The 27941-nt window shown below is 50.2% G+C and overlaps 2 protein-coding genes across 10 annotated transcripts in view; both read right to left on the reverse strand.

Annotated features, from left to right (window-relative positions):
* Nucleotides 1-557: 557 nt before the first annotated feature.
* Nucleotides 558-26081, reverse strand: GRM2 (glutamate metabotropic receptor 2). 4 transcript variants are annotated; one of them, XR_010412860.1, is made up of 7 exons: nucleotides 21143-26081; nucleotides 17899-18736; nucleotides 14951-16026; nucleotides 12967-13147; nucleotides 12340-12733; nucleotides 7202-7450; nucleotides 558-1004 (listed from the first exon to the last, which is right to left on the reverse strand). XR_010412860.1 is itself a non-coding variant. In XM_045862257.3 (5 exons), exons 1-5 carry the CDS (start codon nucleotides 21587-21589, stop codon nucleotides 12660-12662), a joined length of 2616 nt encoding a protein of 871 aa, XP_045718213.2. In that variant the 5' UTR covers nucleotides 21590-26081; the 3' UTR covers nucleotides 10891-12659. The 4 variants fall into 4 exon arrangements, 2 of the variants coding, with proteins under 2 accessions (XP_045718213.2, XP_064451640.1); XM_045862257.3 differs by lacking the exons at nucleotides 558-1004; nucleotides 7202-7450 and having other exon boundaries at nucleotides 10891-12733; XR_010412861.1 differs by lacking the exons at nucleotides 558-1004; nucleotides 7202-7450; nucleotides 12340-12733 and adding an exon at nucleotides 13680-13834 and having other exon boundaries at nucleotides 13021-13147.
* A 135-nt stretch (nucleotides 26082-26216) lies between these two features.
* Nucleotides 26217-27941, reverse strand: part of TEX264 (testis expressed 264, ER-phagy receptor) — a 30154-nt gene continuing 28429 nt past the window's right edge. For all 6 annotated transcript variants that reach the window (XM_064595571.1, XM_045862260.2, XM_054504715.2 and 3 more), the window contains exon 6: nucleotides 26217-26806. In XM_064595571.1, coding sequence (XP_064451641.1) covers nucleotides 26514-26806 — 293 coding nt within the window. In that variant the 3' untranslated portion in view covers nucleotides 26217-26513. The remainder of the gene's footprint in view (nucleotides 26807-27941) is intronic.

A 27941-nucleotide genomic window follows, 5' to 3' on the forward strand; every position in this document is an offset into this window, starting at 1 on the left:
CTGATGCTATAGAAATAAAAAGAATTATAAGGGACTATTATGCATAATTATATGCCAACAGATTGGACAATGCAGAAGAAATGAAAAAATTCCTAGAAACCTACAATCTATCAAGACTGAACCAAGAAATAGAAAGCCTGGACAGACCAGTAACAAATAGGGAGGCGAAAGTAGCAATCAAAACACTCCCACAAATAAAAGTCCAAAACCAGATAGTTTCATGGGTGAATTCTACCAAACACTTAAAGAAAAATTAATAACAAACCTTAAACGCTCACAAATTTGTTTTATGAGATCAACATTACCCTATTACAAAGGTCAAAAACACCACAAAAGAAGAGAACTTCAGGCCAATATTCTTGATGAATATAGATGTAAAACTCCTCAAAAAAAAAAAAAAATACTAGCAAACCAGGGTACGTGGGTGGTTCAGTCGGTTTAGCGTCTAACTTTGGCTTCGGTCATGATCTCAAGGTCTTGGGACTGGGCCCAGCGCCAGGCTTCATGCTCAGTGGGAAGTCTGCTTTCCCCTCTCCCTCTGCCCTTCCCCTGGCTCTTGCACTCTACCTCTCAAATACATAAAGTCTTTAAAAAAAGCAAACCTTAAAAAAAAATACTAGCAAGGCAAATTTAGTAGATTAAAAGGATCATACACCATAGCCAAGTAGGATTTATCCCTGTATCCCTGAAATACAAAGATCCCTACATACACGAATCAATCAGTGTGAGATACCACATTAACAGAAGAAAGAATAAAAGTCACATGATTACATTTCAAGATGCAGAAAAACATTAGACAAAATTCAACAGCCTTTCATCATTAAAAAAACCCAACAAATTAGGTAAAGAAGGAGCTTACCTCAACACAATAAGGGACATTTATGACAAGCCCACAGTTAACATCATACTCAGTGGCGAAAAGGTGAAAGCCTTTCCTCTTAAGATTTGGAACGAGGAATGGAAATCCACTCTTCTCTCTTCTATTCAACATAGTACCAGAAGTCCTAGACAGATCAATTAGTCAAGAAAAATAAATAAATCAAAGGACTCTAAATCCAAAAGAAAAAAGTAAAATTATCTGTTTACAGATGACATGATCTTATATGTTAAAAACCCTAAAGACTACACACACACACACACACACACACAGACAATATATACATACAGCCTGTTAGAACTAATAAACACTTCTAGTAAAGTTGCAGAATATAAAATCAACAAATAAAAATCAGTTGCCTTTCTAAATAAATCTTTTTAAAAGGGGGGGGGAGGGTGCCTGGGTGGCTTAGTCATGATCTTGATTTGGGCTCAGGTCATGATCTCAGGGTTGTGGGATCGAGCCCCGCATTGGGCTCCATGCTCAGCTGGGAGCCTGCTTGAGATTCTCTCTCTCCCTCTGCCCCTCCCCCTGCTCACACGCTCTCTTTCCCTCTCAAGTAAATAAATAAATAAATAAATAAATAAATAAATAAATAAATAAATAAATATATTTTAAAAATAAGGCCAATATTTTTACACTAACAATATTATACACTAACAATGGCCTATCTGAAAAGGAAATTAGGAAAACAAGCCCATTTACAATAGCATCAAAAAGAATAAAATACCTGGAAATAAACTTAGCCAAAGAGGCAAAAGACATGTACACTTTAAACTATAAAGCACTGATGAGAGAAATTAAAGACATAAGTTAATGGAAGAATATCCCACGTTAATGGATTAGAAGAATTAATATTGTCAAAATGTCCGTATGACCCAAAGTGAACTACAGATTCAATTTAATCCCTACCAAAATCCTAATGGCATTTTCTTTTTACAAGAATAGCAAATACAATCCTAAAATTCATTTGGAACCACAAAAGACCTCAAATAGCCAAAGCAACTTTGAGGAAAAAGGACAAAACTGGAGGTATCATACTCTCTGCTTATAGGTTATATTAGAAAGCTATAGTAATCGAAACAGTATGGTACTGGCATAGTAACAGACATGTAAGTCAATGAAACAGAATAGGCAGCCCAGAAATAAACCCACACATATATGATCAACTGGTTTTTGACAAGGGGGCCAAGAATACACAATGGGGAAAAGACAGTCTCCTCAAAAAGTGGTGATGGAAAAATTGGATATCCACATGCAAAAGAATGGTATTAGACCTTTATTACACACTATATATAAAAATCTACTCCGAATGGATTAAAGACTTAAATGTAAAAGCTGAAACAAAAAAACTTTTAGAAGGAAACATCGGGAAAAGTTTCTTGACACTGGATTTGGCAATGATTTCTTGGATATGACATGAAAAGCACAGGCATTAAAAGAAAAAATCGGTAAGTGGGATTACATCAAACTAAAAATCTTCTTCACAACAAAGGATACAATCAACAAACTGAAAAAGCAACCTATGGCATGGGAGGAAATACTTGAAAACCATCTATCTGATAGGAGGTCAATATCCAAAATATATAAGGAACTCTTACAACTCAATAGCGACAAACAAACAAAAACGAAAACAAATAGTTAAAGGACTTGTGTAGACATTTCACCAAAGAAGACATACAAATGGCCAAGAGGTAGATGAAAATGTGCTTAACATCACTCATCATCAGGGAAATGCAAATCAAAACCACAAGATATCACCTCATACCCCACACCCATCAGAATGGCTAGAATCAAAAAGACAAGAAATAACAAATGCTGGCAAGGATGTAGAGAAAAAGAACCCCATGTACTGTTGGTGGGAATGCCCATTTGTACAGCCACTGTAGAAAACAGTATGGAGGTTCCTAAATAAGTTTAAAATAGAATTACCATATGATCCAGTAATTCCACTACTGGGTATTTATCCAAAGAATAGAAAAATACTAATTCGAAAAGATATATGCACTTGTATGTTCGTTGCAGCATTATTTACAATAGCCTACATATGGAAGCAACCCAAGTATTCATCAATGGATGAATGGATAAAGAAGATGTGGTATATATACACAATGGAATATTGCTCAGCCATAAAAAAGAATGAGATTTTGCCATTTGCAACATCATGATTGGACCTAGGGGGTATTATGCTAAGTGAAACAAGTCAGTCAGAGAAAGACAAGTACCATATGATTTCATTCATATGTAGAATTTAAGAAACAATTCAAAAAAACAAAAGAAGAGACAAACCAACTGAAAACCTGACTCTTAAATACAGAGAACAAACTGGTGGTTGCGGGAGGGGAGTGGGGGCGGTGGTGGTGGGTGAATTAGGTAAAGCAGTTTAAGAGTACATTTATCATGATGAGCACTGAGTAAGGTAGAGAATTGCTGAATCACTGTGGGGGCAGTGAGAAAATACAGAATTGTTGAATCATTATATTGTACACCTAAAAGTAATATAACACTGTATGTTAACTATACTTCAATTAAGAAAAAGAAAGAAAGGGGTGCCTGGGTGGCTCAGTCAGTTAAGTGTCTGCCTTCAGCTCAGGTCATGATCCCAGGGTCCTGGGGTCGAGCCCCACATCAGGCTCCTTGCTCAGCAGGAAGGCTGCTTCTCCTTCTCTCTGCCCCTTCCCCCCTGCTTGTGCTCTCTCTCTCTCTCTCTCTCTCTCTGGCAAATGAATAAAATCTTTAAAAAAAAAGAAAGAAAATGTGATATATATCATATCACACACTCACACTGGAATATTATTAGCCATAAAAAGGAAGGAAATCCTGTAATTTGCAACAACATGAATAAACCTGAAGGGCATTATGCTAAGTGAAATAAGCCAGATCCAGTAGGGCAAACACTGCATGATCTCACTTTTATGAGATATCTAAAATAGTCAAACTGAAAGAGAGTAGAATAATGGTTACTAGGGCTGGGAGGAGGGGGAAACAAAGAGGTGTCAGCTAAAGGGTACAGAGCTTCAGTTATGCAAGATGTGTAAATTCCGGAGATCTACCATACAACACAGAGCCTGTATTTAGCAATACTAATTCTTACTTACTAATATCTTCTTAGCTAAGAAGATAGATTTTTTTGTCAAGTGCTTTTACCACAAAAGACAAAAAAGTGTAATTTAATAAATAAATAAATAAAGAGAATAGAAGGAATCTTTTGGAGCTGATGGGTAAGTTTATGGCCTTGATTTTGGTGACGGTCTCATGGGTGTATACTTATCTACAGACTAATCATATTGTATACATTAAATATGTACAGTTTTCTGTATGTCAATCATGCCTCAATAAAGTGGCTTTAAAAAGAATTATAAGAGAATACTATGAACTATACTCCAGCAAATTGGATAACATAGATGAAATGGACCAATTCATAGAAACACACAAATCATCAAAATTGACACCAGAAAAAAATAGAAAATTTGAATAGACTGATAAAAGATTGAATCAGTAATCAAAAACCTCCCAACAAGAAAAGTTCAGGATCAGGTGGCTTTACTGGTGAATTCTACTAGACATTTAAAGAATTAACCCCAATCTTTTTCAAACTCTTCCAGAAAATAGAAGAGGAGAGAACACTTCCTAACTCATTCTATGAGGCCAATATTACCCTCATACAAAAGCCAGGCAAGTACCTCAAGAAAAGAAAACTGCAGATCAATATCTCTTATGAATATAGATGAAAAAATCCTCAACAAGGGGCGCCTGGTTGGCTCAGTCGGTTAAGCGTCTGCCTTCGGCTCAGGTCATGATCGCAGGGTCCTGGGATTGAGCCCTGCGTCTGGCTCCCTGCTCAACGGAGAGCCTGCCTTTTCTTCTCTCTGTTGCTTGTGCTCTCTGGCTTGCTCACTCTCTCTCTCTCAAATGAATAAATAAAAAAACCTTTAAAAAAATCCTTAACAAGATACTAATAAAGTAGATCCAAAAGCATATTAAAAAGACTGTACATAATGACCAAGTGAGCCCCAGAACTTAAGGGTGGTTCAACATATAAAAAGCATTCAATGTAATACAACACATTAATAGAGCAAAGGGGAAAAATCATATGATCATCTCAACTGATGCAGTGAAAATTTTGACCAAATCCAACATCCTTTCATGATAAAAATATTCAGAAACCAAGGAATGGAAGATCCTCAACATGATAAAGTTGACACGCAATGTTACATTAGTTTCAAATAAAAAATTGACAAATTGTATTTCGGCAAAATTTCTTTGCTCATTAATGGAGTGAGATAATTAAAAGCAAAGCTACAGAGTAGAGAAAAGATTCTCGATACATTTATCTGATAAAGAACTCATCCTGAATATATAAAGATTTCCTACAAAACAACATTAAAAAATAAATCACCCAATAAAAATGGCAAAAGATTTGAAGAGGTACTTCAAAAAAGAAGATACAGAATAGCCTAAAAGAATATGAGAAAATGCTCAGCATAATTAATCACCAGAGAAACACAAATTAAAACCGAAATAAGATGCTACTACATACCCGCTGCAGTTAAAAGGACTGACAAGTGATAAAGAGTATCTGGAATTCTCATATATTGCTGTAAAATGGCACCCTTAAGAAAACCATTTGGAAATTTCCAACCAAGATTAAAAAAACACTGACTCTATGACTCAGCCATTCTACTCTTTGGCATTTGCTAGAGAACATTGAAAACCTATGTCCACAAAAAGGGTTGCTCAGAAGTGTACATAGTAGATGTATTTATAAGAGCTTTAAAAATTGGAAAGGATCAGTATATATCAACAGGAAAGCAGATAATGGAACTACAATGTATTTGTACACTGGAATACTACTCAGTGATAAAAAAGGTACAAAGATTTGATTCTCACAGCAACACAGATGAATCATATAAACAGACCGAGAGAAAAAAGGCAGACACAAAAGAGTACATATGATATGATTCCATTGATAGAAAGCTCTAGAAGAGGCAAAACTAGACAATGCTGATGAGAATCAAACAATGGTTGTCTCCAGGAGGTGGGGAGGGGGGTTACTTTCAGGAGTAACAAGAAAGTTCTATGTCTAGATTTGGGTGACGTTTACCTGAGTGTACACGTTCGTCAAAGTCCACAGAATCATACCCCTAAAATCTGTGCATTTTGTAGCGTGTGGAATACCACTCAATATTTGTTTTAAAATCAGACAAGCATCAAACTTCCCTACAGCAACACTCAAGGCTAGAAGAGGACAGATAAATGTCCACCGAGTTCTGAGGGAAAGAGTGTGGGCCAGGAGGAAGGTGGTGGAAAGAGCAAGCTTCCAGTTAGGAGGTACGGGAGTGCTAGGATGTCACGCACTGCATGACCTGCTGTGTGGTATAGAGGGAAGCTGTTAAGAGAGTCGATCCCAAGAGATCTTGTCACAAGGAAAAGAGGTTTTTACAAGGAAAAAAGTTCTTTCTCTTCTTTTGCCTTTTTTTTTTTTTTAAGTAGACTCCGTGCCCAGCACAGAGTCCAATGCAGGGCTTGAACTCAGGACCCTGAGATCAAGAACCCCACGCTTAACCCACTGTGCCACCCAGGCACCTACCTTTTTATTTTATCTCCATGAGGTAATGGATGCTAACTAAAATCACTGCCCTAATCATTGCACAATATTTATAAGTCAGACCACTCTGTTGTATACCTTAGACTTATACAGTGATGTGTGTCCATTATATCAATAAAACTGGGGTGGGGGTTGGGGAAGGAGATATATATAAAAAAATCACAAATTAAAAAAAAGAGGAGCCCAGGGGCGCCTGGGTGGCTCAGTCGTTAAGCGTCTGCCTTCAGCTCAGGTCATGGTCCCAGGGTCCTGGGATCGAGCCCCGCATGGGGCTCCCTGCTCGGCGGGAAGCCTGCTTCTCCCTCTCCCACTCCCCCTGCTTGTGTTCCCTCTCTCGCTGTATCTCTCTCTGTCAAATAAATAAAATCTTTAAAAAAAAAAAAAAAAGAGGAGCCTGTTGGGTGGAAAATTGGTGGCGGTTGGGAAGGGCACGGAGAAAGGGACGGAAGAGGCAGGCCTCTCCAGATCGGTAGGTGGCACGTTTAAGAAGCAAGCACACACAGGGTGCCTGGGTGACTCAGTCATTAAGCGTCTGCCTTCGGCTCAGGTCATGATCCCAGAGTCCTGGGATCGGGCCCCGCATCGGGCTCCCTGCTCAGCGGGAAGCCTGCTTCTCTCTCTCCCACTCCCCGTGCTTGTGTTCCCTCTCTCGCTGTGTCTCTGTCAAATAAATAAATAAAATCTTAAAAAAAAAAAAAAAAAGCAAGCACACTTACAGACTCCAGGCTTATCTGGGACCCTGCAAAACTGGGATCTGAGGGCTTAGCCCTCAGTCACAAACCCCGTTCCGGAGCTCTCAGCACCACGCTGCTCTCTCAAGGGTTCCTGCTTGAAAATGGCTCAGATGGTGGGATGGTGGGCTTCGCGCACATTCTGAGGCCGGGATCCAGCTCGCGGGTCAGCCACTGGCCACGTGCTCCCCGAGACCTCCTCAACAGAGCCTCCAAGGTATCCTGGGTGGGATCCTGGAGTGGAGGATGGGTGTTAGGGGAAGACCAGGAAATCTGAATCAACTATGGATTCTTAGTTCATAAGAAGGTATCAATATTTGCCCAGTAATTGTAAGAAATGTTACTATTTGTTACTAATTTACTTGTGTTAAATCTGGGTGTGGGACATGGAGGAACTATCTGTATTACCTTTACAATCTTCTTATAAATAAAAAGTTGTTTTAAAATGTAAAGTGTATTAAAATAAAATAACATGAAAAATTTTTAAAAAGAGCATGGACCCCAATATACTAAAACCAGACCATTTTTATTCAAGTAAAAAAGTTAAGAGGAAAATGCCCCCATCATTAATCTGGGTGATAGTTAAAAGATGTGTTCACTTTGTGAAAAAAATTATTTGAGATTTACCTCTGCGAAATGTGTACATTTTTCAATAAAACTTTTGTTTCATGTCTGTAAAATGAGTAAATTAAAAGAATGCACCTAACATTGGATTAAATGAAAACATAAGTACAATATGTGCAATAACATATATCTATACAGTAAGAGTGTCCAGAACACAGTAAATGCTCAATAAATGTTGTATATTATTTTAATTAAAAGGATAAGATTACATCCTGAATTTTATATTTAAAAATTTGGGAGGTGGTGGGAGGAAAAAATGGACGTCTATGTGAAAAAATATTAGCCAGAGATTGATAATTCTAAAAGGTAGGTATGGGTTCATGGAAGCATTCTACTTTTTTATGTGTAAATAAAATTTTCATAGCAAAAAGGGGAAGTAATCATTACAGACAAGGAGATCTTCTTATTAAGATGAGTTACATTAAAATTTGGTAAAAAAAATGGTAAAATAAGCTAATAAGACAAAATCTTTGTAATAACATTCATGGAACATGGGGGGAAAGGGCCTTGTCAAATATAAAAGAACTCAGAATATGGGGGCCACAAGCCTTCCATGAAAAAGAAAAACTGCTTAATAAAATTCCAACAATTAAAAGTAAGTCAAAAGCGACCTTTGAACACATTGGACAAAGAATGAATGCGGAATAACTAAGTGACCTCCTCTTGCCAAACAGAATTTGGACGCGATCAAACTGAACAATGTAAAACTACTAGCTAATGCTAATGTTCTCAATTACTCAACAAGGAATCAGTCCATATGGTCTACAATGAAACTGTGGTTAATAAGAACACCATGATGCTGGAAGGCCACCAGAGTGAGTTTCAGATGTTGTGACCAAGAGGCTGCCCCAGCACTCGGTTTATTTTGCCTGGAGAAAGGATGCACCCCAGGGAGTTCCGCACCCCAGAGCCGTCAGATGCCAAGACACGGTGTCTCATGCCACCACACCTGAGGGATGGGAACCGACGTGAGTGGGTGGCGTGGCTGAAATACAAATACACGCTAGCCACCGGGCCCCTGGGGGCGTCTGCCTCTGTGTGACAGTGCATTGTGGCCGTGTAGAGAACAATCCCCCCGGGACAGGTGCAGTGTGCATCGGGAAGGGCCCACCCTCCTCTCCTTCATGGGGCAAGTTTAACCACAGGGTCAGACTCTCCTCAGATTCCCTGAGACTACCGGAATGTTTATCTCTAAATGTCACTCTCTCTCTTCAACTCACGGGGATCTTTCAGGGGGAAAATCTCTTGCATGTTGAAGAAATGTCCGTGAAGTTCAAGAATTCCTTCAGTTTTACTTCAGATTCATTTTCTTCAATTAGAATCAAGTAAAATTAAATCTTCACACAAAATATAGACATATGGCATGATCCCATTTTTATGAAAGTATTTCTATCCCTCCTCCTATCTGTAAAAATGCATGGAAATATGTGTGGGATGCTGTACCAGAAATGTTAATGATGGTTATATTTGAATGATGCAACTGGAGCTAATACTTTTTTTTTTTTTTTACTTTTCTGCAATGCTTAAACTGTTTATAGGGAGTATATATTGTTTCGATAAAAGAATAAAGTGATTTTTCTTAAACAAGCAAACAAACCTGACTTCTTGGTGAGAGCCCTTGGGGTTCAAAGCCTCTATTTTACTTTCTTCTCCGGCTGCCACTGCTCCCCCCATTTCTCCCACCTCCCTTTGCACCCACCCAGCTTTTCACCTCCCTTTGACTCCCACCTTTCTCTTTCTCCTTCTTTCCCCAGATCTAGCCCCTCTCCCCCAGACTGAGGACACCCCATCTTTAGTACTTAATCGCCTGCTGGTCCCTGGGGGTAGGGAGGCCAGGCTCCTTTCCTTTTCTGCAGGAGGTTGGGTGGAAACATTTTCAGAAGGTTTTTTTGAGAACCTCAGTGACCCTTCCTTTCCCCTCTGCCTCTCATGACCCCCAACACCAGGGGAGGAGGCGAGAGCAGCCCAGGTGGGGTGGGAGGAATGGAGAGAGAACCCTGGCAGGAAGGTAGCTCTGGGGCAAGTTTCCCCACAGGACCCAGGGATGTGGAAGAGCTTGAATCTTTCCCCAGGCTCCACATCATCCCCTCACCTCTATTCTTTTGTTTCCAACACCTTTGCTCAATACATCACCAACTTCTTAGATTTCAATATCCTATCTCAAGGGTCTTCTCTGGAGAGGGCTCACTCTCCCCTACTCTGTGCCAGGACTGGGGGAGCAGGGAACAGAGTGGCCTCACCCAAGCCATAGGACCTCCTGGCTGAGAGAGAGAGCCAGGCCCACCCAGACAAGCTGCTGTAGCTTGCCCAGGACCACAAGGTACGGGTGAAGGGGTGGCAGAGGGGCAGGGAGGGGCTGTGAGCCAAGCCACAGGAGAGACAACAGTGCCCCACAGTAAACTCGGCTGCCCAAGCAAAGCAGACTGATTGGTTCAAGGACAGTCAATTCACCATGATGGGCAGCTCCGTCTGGGTGGAGAGAACCCCCAAATGTTTGGCATCTCTGCTGTCAGACCCCAGAAAGGGCCAGGCTCTCTTTGGAGGACTCCAAGTCTCACAGTAGCTGGGCCAACCTAGCAGGAACCCCACCGGGTTCCCAGAGGTGTCAGGGCTTCATGGGACATGGATGTGGTACTGAGGAGGAGAGCAGATACATAAGCCCAGGCCGGTCAGGACCGGGAGGAGGCCTGGGGGCGGGGGCAAGGCAAGGCACAGGTGGCGGTGGAAGGAAAGGGGTGTGGTGGACAGACGTCAGGACTGACCCTCAGGAACTCTTCATCCACCTCCTGCTGCAGGTGATGGGTGACAGAGATAGAAAATTCTTCACTGACTATCCCTTATACCTCTTTAGCCATGAACCATGTTAATTACTACCTTTTAAAAGTTATTGTTATTATTACATTTTAAGGTAAATAGCTGAACCCATGGAAAGGAGGGTTGCTTTCCCCATGCAAAAGCATCAGAGCCCATCTTGGCCTGTCCAGGGGCTGGGAAGATGGGCAAATGTTTCCTGGGTCTGGTTTGGCAGGGAGACCCAGAAAAGGCCACACTGGAAGCAGAGACCAGCACCGCAGGTCCCATGGGACACTGCCCCGGTGCTCAGACACTGAGGGCTACCCCCAGGCCTGGGTCATGCAAGACCCGAAAGCTGGAAAAGAGACACTCCAGTAGGCTTGCCAAAACCAGCAAATGAAAATACAGGATGCCCAGTTAAATCTGAATGTCAGATAAACAACAAAAATGTTTAGTATAAGTATGTCCCAAATGTAGCACGAGGCATACTTATACTAAAAAATCATTTGTTGTTTACACGCCATTCAAATTTAACTAGGCAATCTGCATGTTATGTGGCAGCCCTACACTTTAGGAGTATGCTGGAGAGGAAATGCCATTTCTACAATTTTCTTTTTCAGTTTTTTGTTTACATTTTTAAAACTGTTAACCCAAATTTCCACAGACTTGCGGGCCTGTAAATGCAAATGAGTTAGCTTCAAAATAACCGATGTCCCTGGCCTGCCCATCTCCCAACACAGGACTTGTCCCTCCGCGATGCGGCAGTGGGGGGGGGGTCCCCAGAAGCTGCCAGGATCTGCTCCCGTTTGGGTTCTGCGCCCACTGGCCCCTACGCCACAGGAGGGCAGTGGTTACCTGGCTGAGCCCCATGGTCGAGGCCTGCCACTGCGCCCTCTGCTGGTGAGCCCAGACTGCAACCGGGGGTGCCCGAGGGCTCTGGGCTCCACAACCCATTGGGTGAGAGCTCCTCCAAGACCAGAGAAAGGGCCCTTCTCCCACCTCTCCCAGAGTCCGACAGCAGATGGCCTCTCCAGCTGCCCAGCCTCCGTTCTTCCTGCTTCCTCTCTTCCCTCCTCCTGAGCTCCTTCCCGCTTTGTACGTGCTACATGAACAGGCCATGTTCAACTGTGTCTCCTCTTGGTTCCCTCCACACCAACACTCAGCCTGCCTCCGTGCTAACTGGTGGCTCCTCCAAGTGCCAGGCAGGCCAGTGTGGAAAAGCCCACAGTTACCGGTCACAGTCAGCTGTCCCTCCAGCCCCACTGCCCACACCATCCAGGTCTTCCCTTGGACTGACGGATGAGCCTGTGTCCACCGAAGCCCCCTGCCATCACCCCACTGGTTCCTCGGCCACTCTGCAGGGGCTCCTTTTCATTTTCTGTCTCCCCATCATGCAAGGCTGGGTCTGTCTTGCTGGCCGCCAGATCCTAGCATCTGGCACAGAGCAGAGTCAACAAATACTATCGAAAGGAAGATTGGGAGGCTCTGGAGGACACGAGGGGTCTCCCTGGGTCAAAGGTAATGAGTGATTTTTTTTTTTTTTAATAAAGACACTTTATTTACAGATAGTACAAAATAAACCACAGGACAAACTACTATGCAGGGGGAGGGATGGCCCCCACAAGAACCCCCCTCCCCATCCCAGAATAACTTATGTAAAAAATTAAAAAGGCCCTAGAAGGAGGGAGGGGCGGGGCTGGAAGCACCTTTGCTGATCGGGGATTGGAGCCGGCAGTCCTCAGCCTTCCCGTTCCAGGGCAGAGTAGACCCTGGCTTGCTCCCTTCCGAGTCCTAGGCTTAGCAAGGAGGGGACACGCTGCAAGGGCAGTTGGTGGCTATTGCAGAGGCGCCTGGGCCGAGGACCCTGACTTCTGACTCTGAAGGGTTGGAGTCAGTGGGTAAGTGGCTTTGGGTGGGCGTGGGGTTGGCATTATTGCAGTGCTCCAGCTGACTTCCTCCTGGCCCTGGATGCGGGTCTGCCCCAGGTCCCAGGGAGCAGCTGAGTCGGGGCAGGAATGTGGGGTCCTCAAAGCGACGATGTTGTTGAATCTACCACCTCACGGCCGTTGCAAACGGTGGGGACAAACTGGGAGCCAGACCCTAGGAAAGGAAGCCAGAGATTGGGGCCAAGCCTGAGGTCCCTCCCAGAGAGTGGGCTGCAGAGGAGGCAGGAGTGTGGAGGGAGGCTTCCTCCCCCCTTCACCACTCCCTCTCCTGTCCAGCCTCATCTAAGGAGCACTCCACCTCCAGCCAAGGAATCCCAGGAACCCAAGCAGTGACCCCCATGCGGAGGAGCTGAGGCGGAGCCAGAGCTGCTTAGGGTGAATGCTGACCTTGGCCGAGGCTGGAGCTGGCCCTGGTGGCGGTGCTGCTGAAGCGGCTGGTGGGCGCACGGTGGCTAACCACATTCTTCTGCGGCTGGAAAAGGATGATGTGCAGCTTGGGCGCAAAGAGACAGCCGAGCACCACAGAGCCGCTGAGGCTGACTGACACGCACATGGTGGTGGTCTGTACCTGGAATGGGTGAAGTCAAGGATGAGTCTGGCCCCAGGACCCCTGCCCAGGCTGTGGGGTTGGGGGCGGGGGGAGATGGTAAGCATCCAACACCGGGCCTTGGTCCATTTGCCAAGCCCCAAAGGATTTCTAGGAAGGTGGGAACAGTCCCAGCGTCAGCCCGTGGACCACCTTCCCAGGGAGATGAAAATTCTAGCTGAGGGGATGAACATGCAGGGTGCAGGGGTATCTGTGTGCATTGGAGTGTATGTACTCGTGTGTGTATAAGTGTGTATCTGCATGCATATGTGGGCAGGTATGTGTGTGTGCGTGTGTGCATATGCGCATGTGTGCATGTGTAGGTACTTGTGCATGTCCAGGTCAGTCCTTAACCACCTAGGATTGGCATGCAAATGCAAATCATATGCAAATGCAGGCTGAGTCCGAGCAGATTCCCTCCCCAGCGCTGGCCTCCACCAACCAGGCAGGTGGCCCAGCAGGTGCAATAGCAGCCAAGCCCAGCCGCCCTGGCCCCCAGCACTGCCCACCATACCTCTGTCCTGGGGGAAAGGGCCTTTGCAGGGGCTCTTGTCTCGATTTTCCTGCTCCTTTAATTGTTAAGATTGTCAGTTCAGACCCTGCTCTACACTCCCAAGCTGAGTGACCTTAGGCAAGGGATTGAACCTCCCTGAGTCTCCGTTTCTTCGTCTGTAAAATGGGGAGAGCCATGGAGTTTACTCCAGCATCGTGAGGACTCACCAAAATGATCCTCTTATTGTCCAGAGCTCAGCTCACCTCTCACCTCCTCAAAGAGGTCTTCCCTGACCACCCCATCTGAAGCAGCCATTGCCCCCTTGAAGCTGAGGAGACCTACTGAGATACTCAGTGCCAGTTGGAACTTTGCTTGGAAGCCACAAACTGGGGCACAGTTTCCTCCTGCTTTTACCGTCCTCAGCCCTAGATCCCTGATCTGTTGCTGCTCTGTGCTTCACCTTCTCTGCCATCCCTGCTTCCATCCCTCAACCCCAGAGCTGCACAGTTCCAGGGGCCGCCATGCCACCCTCCACGGCTCTGCGGGGCATCAGAGCATTGTGCCCTCTGGGCCTGCACAGCCTGATAGCCCCGCCATTCCCACTCTCACTGTCCACCCTCACCTTTGCCTCCCTTCCACCATTTGTGCCTCCCCTACTCAACGAGGGAGGCCAGTGCCCACCCTCTGCTCCAGTCAGCCTCTGTACTGGCTGCCCCCCACTATCTTCTCCACCCAACCTATTCAAACCTGCCTATCTTGCAGAGCCCGATTCAAGGACTCCTCTTCTAAGAAGCCCTCCATGATTCTCTCTCTCTCTCTACACACACACACACACACACACCCCTCCCTCTTTTGTGCTCTTCCCAGGACCTTTTGTCAACCGAAACAAGTCAGCAACATTTCCTGACTTAGTTCTTTAGTTGATCCCCTGATCACCCACCCATTAGACCAGGTCTCCCCTTCTGCAGCCAACACCTCAGTGGAGCAGGGCGGCTCATATGGACATATTTCAGCACATACATCTCCTCGAGCTTCGAGGGTGACATCCGAGTCCTGAAATCTTAGCTCTAACTCCTCCACCTCCTTAGCCATTGCCTAAGGCCCCACTCAACCTTCCCACCTCCCCCTGGGGTCCAGTCCCAACTGGGTCACTGCAAGCTGTGTGCCCCTGGGTGGTGAGCATCCAGCCTCTTGGAGCCTCAGAGTGATCGGAAGAGTAAACAAGACACTGGGAAACAGAAGGTCCAGTGTCCGCCCCCACCCCCACTGCCACTCTGTAGCAGGTAGCTCACCCGGTAATCACTGGAGGTGACGTAGAAGATGGGCAGGAAGGCCAGCCAGATGATGCAAGTGGTGTACATGGTAAAGCCTATGAATTTGGCCTCGTTGAAGTTCTCAGGGCACTTGCGGGTCTTGAAGGCATAGAGCGTGCAGAGTGCTATGAGGAGCACATTGTAGGCCAGTGAGCCCAGCATGCTCGCATCTCGATGGTTGCAGCGCAATGTCACCACCTCCCGCCGCTCCGGGGCTGTCTCCTTGCCCGTGCCTGGTGCCTCCACCACCAGCCAGGTGACCACAATGAGCAGCTGGCCTGAGATAAGTGCCAGGCAGATGGCCACCTGCGAGGCAGGACTGATGAAGCGTGGCCGCTGGGCTCCCTCCCGGGCCCCGCCGAAGATGCGCGCAATGCGGTTGGTCTTGGTAAGCAGGGCTGAGTAGCAGACAGAGAAGGCGGTCCCCAAACCAAGGCGCCGTAAGGTGCACACCACCGTGGATGGCTTGGCAATGAAGATGAAGGTCATGCAGTAGCAGAGGAAGACACCGCCCAGCAGGATGTAGCAGAGCTCCCGGCCTGAGGCCTTGACCACCGGCGTGGCATTGTGCCGCACAAAGACACCCAGCACAAAGAGGGTGGCCAGGGCACCCAGGCAGGCGATGGTGACAGGTCCCACGGCCCAGGCATCGCCCCAGCGGATGTACTCCTGGGGCAGCTCAAAGCAGCCAGTCAGGCTGGCGTTGGGCCAGTAGCCCAGGCCACAGTCAGCACAAGTGAACTCGTTCAGCCGGTACTCGTACGGCTGGCAGGGGATGCAGAGCCAGCAGCAGACCTCCCCTGGCTGCACGCTCTTCACCTCATTCTGGAGACAGGGCTCACTGCAGCGAGAGGCGGGCAGGGGTCCTGCCGAGGGTGAGGCCCAAGGGATGAGGCTGGTGTCCAAGGTCAGGCCTTCTGCCCAGTAGCCCACCTTCTGGTAGCGATAGCGCCCACTGCCCGCCCGCAGATAGGTGAAGATGTTGTAGCGCCCAATGCCATCACCAAAGCGGTCAAAGCGAACCTCACTGTGTGTGTCAGCCGGGCGGAAGGGGGCTGGAGTTGGGGAGGGAAGAAAGGGTAGGATTGGTGGGTAATCTTGATATGACCTCAACCGTCACCCTAGATGGAACCCAAACCCCAGACCTGAGGCCACTCCCTGTTCCTCCCAAGCCTCACCCCAACACTAAAGCTGGCCTCCCCCCCACCAGCCATTTTTCTAGATGAGAAGCTACAACAAATCTCAACTCTAAACCCCAAATAGAAACCCAACCTCAAAGCCCAGGCAGCTCCACAAACCTAATGCCCACACCAACCCCCAACCGTGACTCCCCAAAACCTAGCCTTACACTTAGTCTCCAGTACCTTCCAATCCAGACCCCAACCTTATCAGAACACACACCACAGCCCTCTCTCCAGACTTAACAGGGACTCCCTCACAGCTAAACTCGGCCTCAGGTCTAGTCCTGGTCCCACTTAATCCTCTCAATGACAAGCCAGCCCCTCTGGTCCTAATACTGACCCCAATCCTAGCCGAACCCCAACCTCAGTGGTCACCTATAACCACTGATGTTCACCAGGATGTGCTCATCAGGCAGCTCACAAGACACTTCTACTCCCCGTCTCTCCTTGCCCAGGAACCTCACATCTCCCAGCCAGGCTCAGGAGGAAGCGGGACCCCTGTCATCCCAGGTCCCAGTGAGAAGTTGGGATTTGCACTAGCAGATGATGTGCTTAAGGCCCCATGGTGAATGGTGCAGCCTGGAGTCCCTTGCAGGTCCCTGCAGGCCCTGCTCCTTCCAGCCAGCCTCAAAGTCCTCAGCACCCAACTCGAGCTCTCCCATAAATCCCACCCAGCCCAACAGGCTGAATGGAGCCTTGCTCTAACAGCAACCTGATGCACCTGAATCCAATCCTAACCTCTCCCCCAATTTTCCCACAACTCTGAATGTCAATCTCATTGGAATTATTATTCGTCTTAACCCTGGGCCACTAGGCTTTGGGGGCCCTGGCCCTCTCCCACTGCTCCTACAGTGACGCTTCCTGCAGCACAGTGATGATTCAGATGCATTCATTGTTCGTAAAGCTGGAATGCTGACTAAAATAAATTCTGTTTTGGGGTCGCCAGTGTGGCTCAGTTAAGCGTCTGACTCTTGATTTTGGCTCAGGTCATGATCTCAGGTCATGAGATCCAGCCCTGCATCAGGCTCCATGCTCAGCAGGGAGTCTGCATCTCTCCTTCCGCCCCTACTCATGTGCACTTTCTCTCTCTAAAATAAATAAATATATATTTTAAAAGTCTATAGGGGCACCTGGATGGCTAGGTCAGTTGAGCATCTGCCTTCGGCTTAGGTCGTGTCCTGGGGTCCCCGGATCATAGGCTCCCTGCTCAGTGGGAAGGCTGCTTCTCCCTCTGCCCCTCCCCCACTCGTGGAATGTGTGCTCTGTCTAATAAATAAAATATTAATAAACAAATGTCTATAAAAATAAATTTTGGTATGAAGAGACTGTGGCCATCCTGAATGAAAAATCAGGTCTAGGAATAGAATTTTCCCAGAAAATGGAGTGTCCCCTGATGCTCACTTTCAACCCAGCCTTATTCTGACTCTCACTGTTTTGCTTGAAGGGCCCCAACTTCCCACTCCCTGCATGATAAAGAGGCAGGAGAGAGAGAGAAAGAGAGCAAGGCCTAAGCAGGAACTAGAGACCCTCAAAGTGTAGGACCAGGCCAGAAAGAGGAAGCCCAGTCCTGGCTCCAGTGGGAGTGCTCCCTGTCTAGGCATCCTCATCCTGGCTTTGCCAGCCCCTTGGGGGCCCCCCTACTTGCTGTAGGCTACATTCTCTTAGCCAAGTAATGGAATGTGGGGGACCGCTCCCTCTCATCCTCCAAAGGCCAACAGCCCGGTGGCCTCTGGCCAGCCCCATTACCATCAAACTTGACATTGAGCACGAAGTCCTTGTAGAGCCGGCGCCCATTGACAGGCCGCATTGCGTCGCAGAGTTGGGTGGTGTTGGGGCAGAGGGCTCGGTGCATGTTGTGCAGTGCATGGGCCATGGCATACACCGCATTGACCACAAACATGATCTTGGACTCTTGCTCAAAAGGCACGGCCCGCAGCGAGTGGGCTGCACAATCTTGCCGACGGAAGCTACAGTGGAACCTCTGCTCCCAGAACTCGCGGAACCAAGGGTTCCGGCTGTTGTTCCAGGGGTCCAGGCTCTGGAAGTAGGAGGCAAAGTCGCTGATGGGATAGGAGGCCAGCTCGATAGTGATGGCGCCCTCAGCGGCCCCCTCGCTGCCTGCCACCACGCTCTCCAGGGCCCCCCAGCCATCGCTAGCCACCCAGGTGAAGCTAGCGTTGAGGCGCTGGGTGGCCGCGAGGAGCTCGCGTGCATCCTCAGAACGGGTGAACAGGACAGCCACACGGGCACTGGGCTTCTGCAGCAGGGCTCGCACCACCCCCTCAAATGCTGCGTGGCTCATGGCACGGCCCACCTTCTCTGAGGTGGCCACGCAAATGTTGCGGGCGCGGGCCTCTAGCTCAAAGGCTTCGATGCCTGTCTCGCCATAGTCACCCTCGGATGCCACAGTGGACACATAGGTCCAGTTGAAGAAGCGGAGGATCTCAGCCATGGCCTTGGCTTGGAAGAAGTCGGGGGGCACTGTGCGGGCAAAGTAGTCATAGCGGGACTTGTCGCTCAGCTTGGCACTGGTGGAGGCATAGCTGATCTGTGGGATCTGGAATAGCCGCAGGAGGTTGGCCACCTGGGGGAAAGGTGGAGCCGGCAAAGATCAGAGATCAGGTCAAACTCCAAAGACAGATGTGTTCCTCACAGCTACTCCACCTTGGGATCAAGTGTCTGTGTAGTCAGCCTTGAGGTCTTCCTCACCCCAAAGACCTATATTCTGTCTTGATGTGTCTTGCCTCTGGGGGCAGGGAGTTTTCCACCCCTTCCCAAGGGCTGGGAGAGAGAGGACCTAGGGCTGAGGCACCAGGCTCCTGAGCCACACCAGAACCCCTCTATTGTCCCCCTTCAGATGCATAGCAGTAGCAAAAGTAGAAGGCCCAAATCCAGGACTGGGAAGAGGCTGGTACTTGGCTGCACAGGGCGGGGTAGGGGCACTAACTGGCATCTGGGATGCTCAGGGCTCTTAAGGCTCTCTACCTATGTGGAGCAGGTATCCTTTTCCCAGAGTCCATCCTGATGGAATGATGGATAAAGAAGGAAAAGTCTTCCCCAGGAAAGAAGACCCAGATCTGTGGGACCTATGGCCCTGAGAGCCCAAGAGTTGGTCTCCATTGGATGGCTGAGCTTGAAATAAACAAGGCTTCCTGCTTACCACTGACTGCCTGGGTCCTGACCCCAAGAGTGGGGTCCAGATAAGGACCTGGTGGGATGGTTAGGTGAGAGCAGGACAAAGCCCAGTTTCCACAGGAGGGAGCTAGGTCCTGTCTTTGCACCTCGGACACAGGCTCTTAATCTGACAGTCTCAACGCCCTCTCGTCTTGTACTTTCTGCTTCTGTGTCCCTGGGCAAGTTAGCAAACCTCCCTGAGCCTCAGTTTCTCATTCGTGCCTGACAAGGCTGCTGAGCAGATAAAAATGAGAATCCCTGTGAGGCCACAGTGCCTGGCATACGGAAGACTAGAGGGATTTGGGCAGGAGAGAAAGGGCAGGAATAAGGAGGAATGATGAACAGGCAGGTGCAGCCTAAGGATGAAGGGCTGGGCCTTGTTTTGACTCAGACAAGGAAAAAACAGACCGATGTTGAAGTGTGGGCCCTGCTACAGGAGGCAGACAGCTTAGGGTGGGAGGAAGGTAACCGGGCTCCTGGAGATGAATGCATGGAGCCCTGAAGAGAATTGTGGAGAGGGTGGATGCTAGGAAGGCATCCCAGAGGCCCCTGAAGACGACAGCAGGTGGGAGGCGGCAGATGTAGGTGCCGACACAGCCACACCTAAGCTGCTACCGGCCACCTCCTGTAGCTGGGACTAGCAGAACTGGTAATTCACTGCCTGCAGTAGGGGGATAAGCAGGACTGCCTGATCCCAGGCCAGAAGCTGCCTCCATGGTTCAGACTCCTGCTTCATTTCTCCTGAATAAGCAAGCATTCCAGGTCAGGGGTCCTGGCCCTGCCTCTGATTGCAGTGCCCTCAGCCCAGTGCCCTCAGCCAGCCTCCTAAAAGAAGCCAAAGCCCCAGCCAAGGCCTTCCTTGCAAATCCCGACTCTGATCCCAGTTCTGGCCTCATCTGGGAGCCTATTCTGGACACCAGGCAGGTAAGGGTTCAGGCAAGAGGTGGGACCCAGTCTGGGAAGGGGCAGATCCAACCTGGGCTAAAGCAGCCAGGCATGCCCAGGGTTATCAGCTGGGCCAGTACCCTCTGCTTACCTCTTGTGAGAAAGCAGGAGGAGGGAGGGCCTTTTTCCCTCACCTTGCCATCCCTTCAAATCCTGTACACCCTGAGGACCCAAGGAGACCCTCCCCCTGCCACACACATTCTGCTTCTCTTCCTCTGGGGTCCCCAACCCTGTTTCTCTTCTCTGGGCTGCTCTTGGCTTCTATCTTCCACCTCTTTCCAGCCCATGGAGAGATGATCTGACAGAGCTGGAGGCCCTTGGGCGAGGGCACTAGGGGAATGTCTTCACTTTGCCAGCACCCACCATCTATAAAATGGGGTACTAATAACAGCAGCTAATATTGAGTATGCCTCCAATACATGGTTTTCATGTATTATCCCATTGAATTTCCAACACAACCCTAAGAATGGCAAGTGTTCTGAGTCCTGTTATTCTCTAAGGAGGAAACAGAGGCACAGAGGGAGAAATAACGCCCAGAGTCACGTAGTACACAGGGGAGCCAGGGTTCAAACCTGGAGTTCTGACTCAAGAGGCCTGGCTACTAAGCTTCACAGGGCTGTTTAACCTCGGGTGTGTGTGTGTGTGTGTGTGTGTGTGTGTTGGAAGCGGGATGTTTTCCCTACACAATTGCTAAAAATCAACCCCCATTATGTGACAGGGGCACTTTCTTAGTATTCCACAAAAAGCTACTTAAAGGAAGCTCCTAGCACCTTTTCCAATGCATGGCAGCCTGGAGCCCCTGCTCAGAGGGAATTCTGGGCTCTGCCTCCAGACTCCCTCCCCAGCCCACAGTTGGGCAGCCCCCACATACCTGGATGGAGACATCGCTGTAGGAGCCGCCAATGACACCAGTGATGGCAGTGGGAGCATCGCCGTGGGTGGCGTAAGAGCCGTCGGGGCAGATGTGGCGTGAGCCATCGGCGCCACGGCTAAGTGAGGCACGCACGAAGTCGAGCGCCTGCTCCAGGGCATGTGTGTCCTTGGAGCAGCTGTCGAGTATGTGCGCGCCCAGGCGCACACCCGGCAGCAGGCGTGGGTCACGGTTGATGCGGTCCAGTGCAAAAAGCATGGCCTCCAGGCGCTGGATGCCTCGATGCTCATTGACAGGCCCACACTCCTCTGCTGGGCCACCCTTCTGGTGTACCGGGAACAGCCCACCCAGCACCAGGTCCCCCTCCAGGGTCAGCATCTTCTTGGCAGGGCCCTCAGCCACAGCGCCCCATAGCAGCAGTGCCAGGAACCCAAGCAGTGATCCCATAGTCCCAAAGGGGATGGATGGGTCCAGCAGACCCGGGCCTCCAGGGAATGAGGGTAGAAGCAGCAAAGGCAAAGAAAGGAGGAAACAGGGACCAGAAAAGGACAGGCAGGAAGAAAGATAAGAAGGGGCCCAGCTCCTGCAGAGAAAGAGACAAACAGGGAGAAGTGGAACCCAAGAGTGGCTACTCCTCTGACTCTGCCTTCCCCAATTCCCTTCCCTCGGGACTTTTCTAGGGAGCCAGGGAGAGGTAGTATCACAAACTAGGCTGAGAAGCTCCCGGACATCCCTTGGCCTATTTCTCAGCTTTGCCCTGATCTGGGTCTGTAGATGGGCTCTGTGCCCATTGAATACTCAGGAGAGAGGGAGGGAGGCAGAGAGAAGTCAGGAGACCCCAGCCAACACAAATCCTGCTGTAAATCAAAGAGTGTACAAGACCTTGCACTAACTTCCTAGGACCCCAAAGTCTATGCCTTTACAGCACAGGCCAGGTTAGAGTATAAACTTGGGGGTCTAGTCCCTATCCTGAGCCTTGCATTTCCAGAGATGGGCAATTGTGACTGAAACCCACCAGGGAAGAGGGAAGGAAAGGCCTCCAAAGGGTAGTTTCCAACATCTAGAGAGACTGGAGCCCAGGTGAGCATTCAAGGGTCCTAGCCCCCAGTTCTTAAAAATCCATCCCAGAGCCCGCTGACTGAGGAAGTAATAGAGACTCTAGGCCCTGGGAGTTTGACAGCAAGGTGGAGAGGTTGGCCCCAGGGAGGGACACTGAAGTGGCCACAGGTCTTAAATCAATAGGGAAAGTAGATGCGAGCATACATGTGTCCAGGGTCAGGGGCAGTTCATCTGGTCAGAATCTCAAAAGAGTGCTCAAGGTGAGACTTTTGGACACCTTAGCTCTGCATAGAATGCTGTTTGAGACTTTATGCCCCTGTTTTTTCTTCAGCTCAGATCCAAGCAGAGAAAGTCATCATCTCTAATCTCCCTATCCTCATCCTCTCCCCATCCTGTCCGCCCTGGCCTTGGCCCTCGGGGACTCCTCCTTCCCTCTTCCACTCTGCGCTTCATTTGTACCCCAGCTACCCTCCCAGATGCTCACCCCACAAGGCTCTCACATTCATACAGGCTTGGGAATGCTAGAAGGAAACTGAGGCTGAAGAAGGACAGCCACTAGTTCAAGGACCCCATGTCCTGGTCAGAGAGACTGGGATTCTTCACTTTGTCCCTCAACTCCTCAGGGTTAATCTCCCCTTGGTGCCAGGGCAGGGGGACTGGGATCCTGTGGGTACTCAGAAAGCAGCAGCTCAACCAGGCAACCAGGAGAAAGAGGCAAGCATGAAGACCAGGAGAGATGGTGAAGGGACCCAGATGGGGGCTGAGGCCCAAACTGGTCAAGACCACAAGCCTCCCACAGGGGCAGCCAGGACCAAAATCCAGACAGGGACAATACCCTGAAGGGAGAGAGAACCCCAGAGGGGGGCAGCCAGGGGGCCTGGGCCACGAAATCTGGGCAGGGAGTGATTGAGCCCAAGAGGCTGACACAAAGAGGCACAGACAGAAAGACAGACCAAAGGATGGAAGGAGAGGAAGAACGAAGGAGCGTGATGCAGGGTGTACGTTCTCTGGGAAAGAAAGGCGGGATGCCTGGGGCTGTCTTCCCGCTTCCCAGATCTCCTGGCGAGCAATGTCTGGACGCCTCAGCCGGGAGCCCCAGAACTCGAGGGCCCGCGGGTCTCCGGGACATGGGGTCAGGATTGATAAGGTCGGCGAAGGCCGCGGCACCACGGGCTTACCCTACCTGGCGTGCCCGACTCCGGCGCGGAGAGAAACGGAGAGGAGCCGGGGCGCAGGGTTCCAGCTCTCGCTCGCAGGCTTGCTCCCTCGCTCAGCAGCTCTGCGCTCTCCGCCCGGCCGCTCGCCCGGCCGCTTTCAATCGCAGCCCGCCCCGCCCCTGGCCCTGGCCCGCCCCCAGCCCCTCCTCCGTTCCTCCCCACTCCGGATCTCCCGCTCCCAACCGGCCTCCGCCTCCCTCCAGACTCCGGCACACAGCTCCTCGCCCTGCGCCTCTGGCTCGGGTTCTTCGCGGGGCTTCTGTCCCGGAGCTGTCCACCGCCTGGTGCTGAATCCTCGGGCGCTCCCGCTCTGCGCAGGAGCAGGTGCCTATCGTCCCCCTCCACCCTGCGGTCAGATTGCAGCCCACAGAGCAGCGGGCACAGGACACGGGGCCAGGAAGGTCACTGAGCCCCAGGAGGTGCACACAGTGTTATGGGGTTCCATCTTTGAGAGCGGAGGGGCTAGCTTGAGGGTTGCAAGGTGCCATTTGGAGATAGGTAAGGGGGCACGTGGGAAATAGGTAGAGAGCTTAGCCTGCTGGGACAAGTCTGTCCCCATCCTCACATCCATTCTCTTAATCCACAGACTGCAGCTCAGTCCACATGCCAGGCTTGGGGTAGGGGCACGTATCTTTGGCCCCATGTGAGAGCTAGGGCCTGAGTCACTAGGAGGAAGAGATGGGGGGTGGGTGGTCAGAGGAGGACGGGGCCTCCTCTTCCTGCAGACGACCTTTAAAGCTGCTACCCACCTCCCCCCACCCCCCCCCCCACACACAGCCCTGACCTCCTCCTCCACCAACCTCACTAATCCCCACCCTCACGTACAAAGGGCATTTATGGCAAAGAGATATCAACCTGGGGTGTATGTGGGGGGGGGGTGCTGCAGGGCCAGGGACTAGGGTCAACCCTAAGGCACATGCTGGGGCTGGCAGGGGGGGTGAAGAAGAGGCTCCTGAAACTGGCTGCTGCGTAGGAGGAAATGGGAGCTGGAGCCCAAGCAGAGGGAGGACAGCTCTGAGAAGACGCTCTTGACTCTTCTTCCCTCCTGCAGCAGAATGGAGGATGCCCCTGGGTAGAAGGTGGTGGATAAACTGCAGCACCCAAATGTGCTGAAGGGTCTGGAGAGGGGGCTCACACCCAGGTTTAGCCTCAGAGCCTGCACACACACCAGGTGCTAAGGCACACAGCATCCCTACACATGCTCCCCCGGCACTGCCCTTTCTTCCACAGGTGTCAGTACAAAGCTAGCTCAGACACATGCTAATGATAATGAGCACATGCCAAGCCCAGGTCCCTCTGGCACATACACCTACATGTGCGTGTCGCAGTTAAGGGGGAGGGGTGTCGCCAAGGAAGGACAGGCTTTTTCTCTGGACACAGAAACCCAATGCCCCACTGTGCTGGCAAAAGCACAGCTGTGAAACAGACAAACACATCAAACCCAAACAAACCCAAACTCAACTGCTAATGGGAGGTGAGATGACAGCAGGATGAGGGTTCAGAGTTGTCAGACAAGGCTGGAGAGACAGATACACTGTCTTCCAGCTCTGGCTAGTTCAAAGCAACTGCTGCCTGGGGCAGGTGAGTGATGAGCTGGGCCCTTGGAGCAGAAGGGTTGATAGCAGCAGGGTGCTGAGGTAAGAGGAGCCGCATAGCAATCCCGGCCCACTAAGATAGCCTCACAAAACACCTAGGGCTTTAACACAGCACCAGTCCCAGAGGCCCATTACGCGGCCCACGGCAAGTGGGCTACACAGTCCTGTTGCAGCGCGCGGAACTGCAGTTATGCACCCAGCTATGCGGCCACCACTCCCAGCTGTGCACACAAAGACAGCCGCCCAGCACTACAGAGCTGCACATATGGACATGGCCACACACAGAGACGTACGTGCAACCTCACACAGCTGTACACACAGATGCAGCAGTAACACATAGCTTTGCATGCAGACACACAACTGTATTCATCGACACAAAGTCACATACATAGAGCCATACGTGTCTACACACAGCTAAACTCACAGACACAGCTGAACTGACCTATAGCTTTACATCTGGACACAGAAAAGTACACAGTTTTACACATGAATACACAATACCGCTGTACACAGACACATAGCTACACACAGACAGCTGTATATGGACAAAGCCCCCAGAGTGATGCTCCTAGCTAGCCAGTCTCACACCCCTATTAGTACCGTCACATACAGTTAACAGCATCACGTGCACATAACCACATAGCCATCTGCACAAATACAGCCGTACCCAGCCCCAACCATATCCTACTGCCTGCTTGGGCCCAGCTTGCCACCACGAGCAGACGCATCCATGGTTACACACACAGAACCAAACGCATGTGTGCATGTACACACACAGGTACACAGACACTGGCAGGCAAGTAGGGACAGCCTCACCTGCTGAGCAGATACCAGCATAAGGCCAGCCACACTCAAACCAGACACAAAGGCATCCCTTGGAAGCAAAGGCAGGCTGTGAGCTCCCCACTCCTGAGCCCTGAAGGGCACCCCATGCTGGGCTCGCTCTCCCCTTGACCTGCTCTGCCTGTTGCCCAGCAGCCTGGGGGAGCCTCTGGGGCTGCTGCAATGGACGAGCAGGCATCACCTGGGGCCACAAAGCCGGGAGTGGAGGGCCTTCAATACCGCTTTCCTCCTCTCACCCCAGAGTACCTTGCCATATTTCCTCCTCCCCTCAGGCTGGGGGTACTCCTGCCCAGTCCCAGCCTATCTGCACAGGGCTCCTTGAGGTGAAATACACACACAAATGCACAGCCCAAATCCAGGTGAAACGAGAAAATCTTTTGCTTTATTCTGAGTCCTGGAAGCTCCAATGTGACTCTGAAAAAACATGTCAGAGGGGCGGTAGCCCCGGGGTCTGGGTGCAGAATACAGTCCCTGGCTCCTTTGGCCCCGGGAGCCGAGAGGCCAGTAAGAAGGCTTAGCTAGGGCCCGGGGCAGTGGAAATCAGGTCCCCCCGAGACCCCTGGCCCCAGCCTGGGCCTGAGAGGTGAAGGAGGAAGAGGACTGGAGAGTCTTCTCAGTTCCTTAGCAAATGCACCCCAGGAGGGTGCGGGCCTAGGGCTACTCCTCACCCTTCTCAGGAGTACTAGGTTCCCGGGGCCACTTGGAAGCCCCAAGGGGCTCAGCCTCAAGGCTCAGCCTTGGCTCCCCTAGGGGTCCCTCGCCTTCCAGGTCCAGCTCCTCAAAGGAAGAGCCACTGGCGCCTGACTCGCTATAGCTGTGCTCACTGCGGGTGTCACCGTCGTCCCAGCCACGGCTGCTCACCCCAGGGGACAGTGTGGTAGCTGAAGTCTCCCGGCTGCCAGGACCCACCTCCAGGCTCACAGAACTTGTGTCACTCATCGTATCAGCTCCTGGGCCAGGAAGAGGGAACACACGTTAACTAGGACCCCCATCCCCTCTTCCAGGGAGAGGACAGACACCCTACCACTTGCTCAGGAACCAGCATGCACAGTGTGCTCGTGAATAATAAAGTGGGCCCTAGCTCAGGAGGCTCATTCTAGCTGCCCTCTGCCCTGACCAGAGCTGCATGCACAGAGAGAGGGAGGGAGGGCAGCCTGTGCACTCCTCTCCCTCCCCCTGGGTTAGCCTCACAACTCCCTGCGCTCCCACAAAGCCTGCTGCTCCCCACTCCCCAACAGTCCATTAAGGACCACTCAGCCCTGAGGTGAGGAGCTGAGGGTAGAACAAAGAGATTCAAGTAATGTCCCCTCCTCCACACCTCATTTCAGGCTTGGAGAGAGGTTTGTCCAAGGCCAGCTATAGACAGTGCCCATAAGGCATGAGGACAGGAGAATGGACCAGGAGGCCTACTCTCTTGTCCCCTCCCCCATGTGGGGCTCCCCAAGGAACAGCCATATCCAGGAAGGCAGCTGGCTTCAGCCTCTGGCCCCCGTTGAGCCCTGATTTGAGGAGGCAGCTAGGGCAGGGAGAAGTGGGATGGAGAAGTCCGGAGAAACCAGTTGCAAGGAAGGAGGGTACTAGGATAAAGCATTTTAAGGGCTTTCTTCCCCTATGCCTGGGTCACCCCAGAGGAGCCCTTAATTATCCCCAACCATTACTGGTGGTTCCTGAGCCACAAAGCAGCAGAAGGGGACCATGAGAGCACTCTGCTGGCAGCTGGAAAGCCCTGAGACAGGGCTGAGGGTCCAGATCCCTCCCAGTCTGTTCCTTCCACCCTAACACGTCCTCCAGGCAAGTAGACACTTCATTTGCCCTGTCCAGGAGCAACCCCTCAATTCACCCCCCCAGATCAGAGGCAGTGACAACAGCTGGCGGGGGGTGGGAGGGGGAACAGGAAGGGACAAAGAGCTCAGGCCCATTGTGTAGGAATCCAGATTGAGAGAAGGCTGATATGCCTCCCTTCTGTGTGAGAGGGAGAGGGGCAGCTGTCAAACATCAGAGGTGAGGGATGGGCCAATTTGCCCAGATCCTGTCTCCATGGTGACGTAGCCCCAAGCCAGGAGCAGCTGGGGACTGCTTGGCATG

The sequence above is a fragment of the Mirounga angustirostris genome, unplaced genomic scaffold (assembly GCF_029215605.1).
Source record: "Mirounga angustirostris isolate CCGP_5_RB_7025 unplaced genomic scaffold, mMirAng1.0.hap1 SCAF_1, whole genome shotgun sequence".
Lineage (NCBI taxonomy): Eukaryota > Metazoa > Chordata > Mammalia > Carnivora > Phocidae > Mirounga > Mirounga angustirostris.

What these genes read in the sequence shown, in the direction of transcription:
- GRM2 (XM_045862257.3), bottom strand. Translation starts at nt 21,589, where the DNA reads ATGGGATCACTGCTTGGGTTCCTGGCACTGCTGCTATGGGGCGCTGTG. An exon ending in GCTCAATGTCAAGTTTGATG is followed by an intron (nt 16,027 to 17,898) that starts GTAATGGGGCTG and finishes CCCCAACTCCAG; the next exon opens with CCCCCTTCCGCCCGGCTGAC. An exon ending in TCACCTCCAGTGATTACCGG is followed by an intron (nt 13,148 to 14,950) that starts GTGAGCTACCTG and finishes CACCCATTCCAG; the next exon opens with GTACAGACCACCACCATGTG.